General features: G+C 38.4%; 1 protein-coding gene across 1 annotated transcript in view; it reads right to left on the bottom strand.

The window, feature by feature from the left end:
* Window positions 1-3682, bottom strand: part of SSX2IP (synovial sarcoma, X breakpoint 2 interacting protein) — a 40436-nt gene that overhangs the window by 8442 nt on the left and 28312 nt on the right. The window contains exon 11 of the mRNA XM_011956195.1: window positions 148-262. Within this exon, the coding sequence (XP_011811585.1) occupies window positions 148-262 (115 nt within the window). The remainder of the gene's footprint in view (window positions 1-147; window positions 263-3682) is intronic.

The following is a 3682-nucleotide window of genomic DNA, read 5'->3' as shown; positions in this document are numbered from 1 at the left end:
AATAAATAAAGTTGACTTTTAGTTATAATTAGAGAGCTCTAATTGGTGATTTCCAAAGTTCTGTATTAATAGTACATAGTATTTTGTAACATGTAAATAATTTTATTTATATGCATGTTCAAATTAAAGAGTTTATAAAGTACTCACTTCCTGAGAAGGCACTGAAAAGTTTCACATTTTCTGAGTTCTGGTGGTCAAAGGTAGTCATATTTAAAAACTGCTGCTTTAACCAACTGGCTCTTTCTTCTTCAAATGCCTTTCTCTACCATAACAAACCAAAGGAATAGTGATCAATATTTCAACGTCCACACAGTTGCCATTTCACATGATTGCTCTAGCTATCTGTGTTTGCTCTCTGGCTATCTATACATACTTCTTACGTCAAATGAGTTAACCTAAAAAAACTAAGAATAATTTTGGCTCTCATCTGTAATCCTAGTATTTTGGGAGGCTGAGGGTTGGTGGAGCACTTGAGCTGAGGAGTTCCGGACCAGCCTGGGCAACACGGCAAAACCCTGTCTCTACACAAAATACAAACATTAGCTGGGCATGGTGGCACAGGACTGCAGTCTCAGCGACTTGGGAGGCTGAGGAGGGAGGATGGCTACAGCCAGGGAAGCTGAAGCTGCAGTGAGCAAAGATGGCGCCACTGCACTCCAGCCTGGGTGACACAGCAAGACCCTATCTCAAAAAAAAAAAAAAAAGCTGGGCGCAGTGGCTCATGCCTGTAATCCCAGCACTTTGGGAGGACAAGATGGGCAGATCACAAGGTCAGGAGTTCAAGACCAGCCTGACCAACATGGTGAAACCCCATCTCTACTAAAAATACAAAATTTAGCCAGGCATGGTGGCACGCACCTGTAATCCTAGCTACTCAGGAGGCTGAGGCAGGAGAATCGCTTGAATCCAGGAGGCAGAGGTTGCAGTGAGCTGAGATCGCGCCCCTGCACTCCAGCCTGGGTGACAGAGCGAGGCTCTGTCTCAAAAAGCAAAACAAAGCTGGGCATGGTGGTTCACGCCTGTAATCCCAGCACTTTGGGAGGCTGAGGTGGGTGGACCACAAGGTCAGGAGATGGAGACCATCCTGGCTAACACGGTAAAACCCCATCTCTACTAAAAATACAAAAGAAAAAAAAATTTAGCTGGGCGCGGTGGCGGGCGCCTGTAGTCCCAGCTACTTGGGAGGCTGAGGCAGGAGAATGGCGTGAACCCGGGAGGCGGAGCTCACAGTGAGCCGAGATTGCGCCACTGCACTCCAGCCTGGGTGATAGAGTGAGACTCCATCCCAAAAAAAAAAATTTCACTTAAGAAAAACTACATTTAAAAAATAGAAATTCATCTGTTTCACCTACTAAACCAAATTGATATGAAAACCAACCATCTTCATATTAATTTTAAGTTCACACGAACAATGCAAAAATTGGACTAGAATATTAGTCTAGCTTTTGAACATACAAAACATTACGAAGTTACAAACAAAAGAAAAACATTCTATATTGTAAATTAGTCACTTGAAAAAAAGGACCTATGACTTCATCAAGCATTTCTCTCATCCTCCAGCCATCTACCAGTACTGGTAGCCACCACCACTAAACCACAAGAGGGCATATGCAAATGATGTCAAACCTCCCCCTTCCGAACAGCTGATGAATCCTAAACTAAATTCTCCATCAGCCCTCAGGTCTTGCATGCCTCCCTCCTATCCCTCACTATGCAGACCATCCCAGTGACCAGACGGAGAAAGATTCTCATGCAGGGAAAGGCACCTGGCAACTGGGAGCAATATGCAAAGCATCAAGAGTATCTGTTGGAGACTGTGAGGGATATGGGCTCGGAAACAGGTAGGACACAATGCTAGTGCGAATGTTGTTCCCTGAAGATAGCTACTGATGAAACAGACATTTAGACTGGAACTGAGGAAATCCACGTCAGCTACTTAAAACAAGCAACACACAATCTTTCATTCATAAATATTGATACAGAATTATGCATCACCAAACATTTGAGAAAACTAATAATAGAAAAAAGGTCAAAATAAATAGAAAACTGACCATGGATAACAGATAATTCAAGAGATGAAAGAAATCTTTAAAAAAAATGTAACACATATTATCAGATTAATAAACATCTGTAAAATATCATCATGCTACATAAAGAAAAGCAAAAATTAGGGACATTAGAAAATTTTAAAGATAAATTCTGAAACAAAAACTCAGTGGCTAAAGCAAATAATAAAACTGACCCCGAAAGGCCAGTTTCATGATCTCTAAGATAAAGGTAAGAGAATATCCCAGAATTGAGAACAAAAGTCAACCTGTAGATATATATTCAGAAGGCCAAATGCGTTTCTAACAAAAGTTTCAGAATACAGAGAAGTCAAAGAAGGAAAAAATAAAGATGAAAATTTCCCTAAATTAAAGAAATACAGAATCTTTAGGCTGAAAGGAACTCTCCAGACATATCCTGGTAAAATGTCTGAACTTTAAAAACATACCCAAGCTTCCACAGAGGGAAACAGAAAACAAAACACAGATATCTACAAAGTAACACAGGTATATTACAATCAGGCTTCTCATCAGTAAAACTAAACACTAGCAGAAAGGGAATAATTCAAAGTTTTGAGGGAAAAAAATGTAATCTAAATTCTATACCCAGTCAAACCAATCATGTATTAATATATTTTTGAATATTCCAGAATTCAGAATGTTTATAGCTCATGCACCATTTATAAAAAAAATTACTCAAGAAGGTAATACAGCAAATTGAATAGAAACCCAAGAAAGACAGTAACATGAGATACAAGAAACATGGCAGCTGAATCTGATTCAGGAAATCACAAAGGAAGTTATAGAGAAAGTCAAATAATTCACTAGATAGTGATATATCTCTCTGGGTGGCAAAGTCTTAACAATACAGAGTACTTTCTGTGTCAAAACATATTTGGTTATAGAATTATATTTACATAATTGTAATGTTATCAATTTTCTTTCCTGGTTTTCCAACTTTGAAGTCTCAAGTTTAGACAAAGTACTTATACCTGGATTGTATTGAAGGATAAACGATAAATGTGATAACAATGAAAAATAGTATCACAAACAAAAACTGCGAAGTAGAGGAGCAAGAGAGGTAGAACAAGAGTAACTACAAGAATGTCCTCAGCTTTCACTGCAGGGATGAACTGATACTGACTAAAGTTGAACAAACATGAAATGAAATGGAAGCTTCACATTATTTCCTTAAAGCAAAAAAAATAGGCAATCAGAAGAACAAAAGGAATAACATTATGAAGACATGAGATGTGAATGAGGAAGGGTGTAGGCAGGAGATACAATGAGGACACAGAATTCCTTATCTTTCATAGCAGGGAATCAATAAACTGATAAAGAAGAAAACTTGAAATACATTAAAAGTTAAAATAGTACTTTCTACAAGAATTTCCAACAGATACTTTTAACAAAAGTTACCTCTAAGGACTGAAACTGGGGATGGGACAGGAGGAGACTTTCTCACTTTGTAGCTTTTTTTATGAGTTTTGTTGATTTCTTTTAACTATAGTCAGACATTACTGCTACAATTTTTGAGGGGGGAATATGTTAGAAGACACTTTGCTAAGTAAAAAAAGCAAGCTACATGGAGAAACCCTGTCTCTACTAAACATACAAAATAGGCCGGGTGTGGTGGC

The sequence above is a fragment of the Colobus angolensis genome, unplaced genomic scaffold (assembly GCF_000951035.1).
Source record: "Colobus angolensis palliatus isolate OR3802 unplaced genomic scaffold, Cang.pa_1.0 Scaffold41, whole genome shotgun sequence".
Taxonomy (NCBI): domain Eukaryota; kingdom Metazoa; phylum Chordata; class Mammalia; order Primates; family Cercopithecidae; genus Colobus; species Colobus angolensis.
The sequence above is the reverse complement of the archived record's forward strand: the minus strand, read 5'-3'. Positions and strand labels throughout refer to the sequence as shown.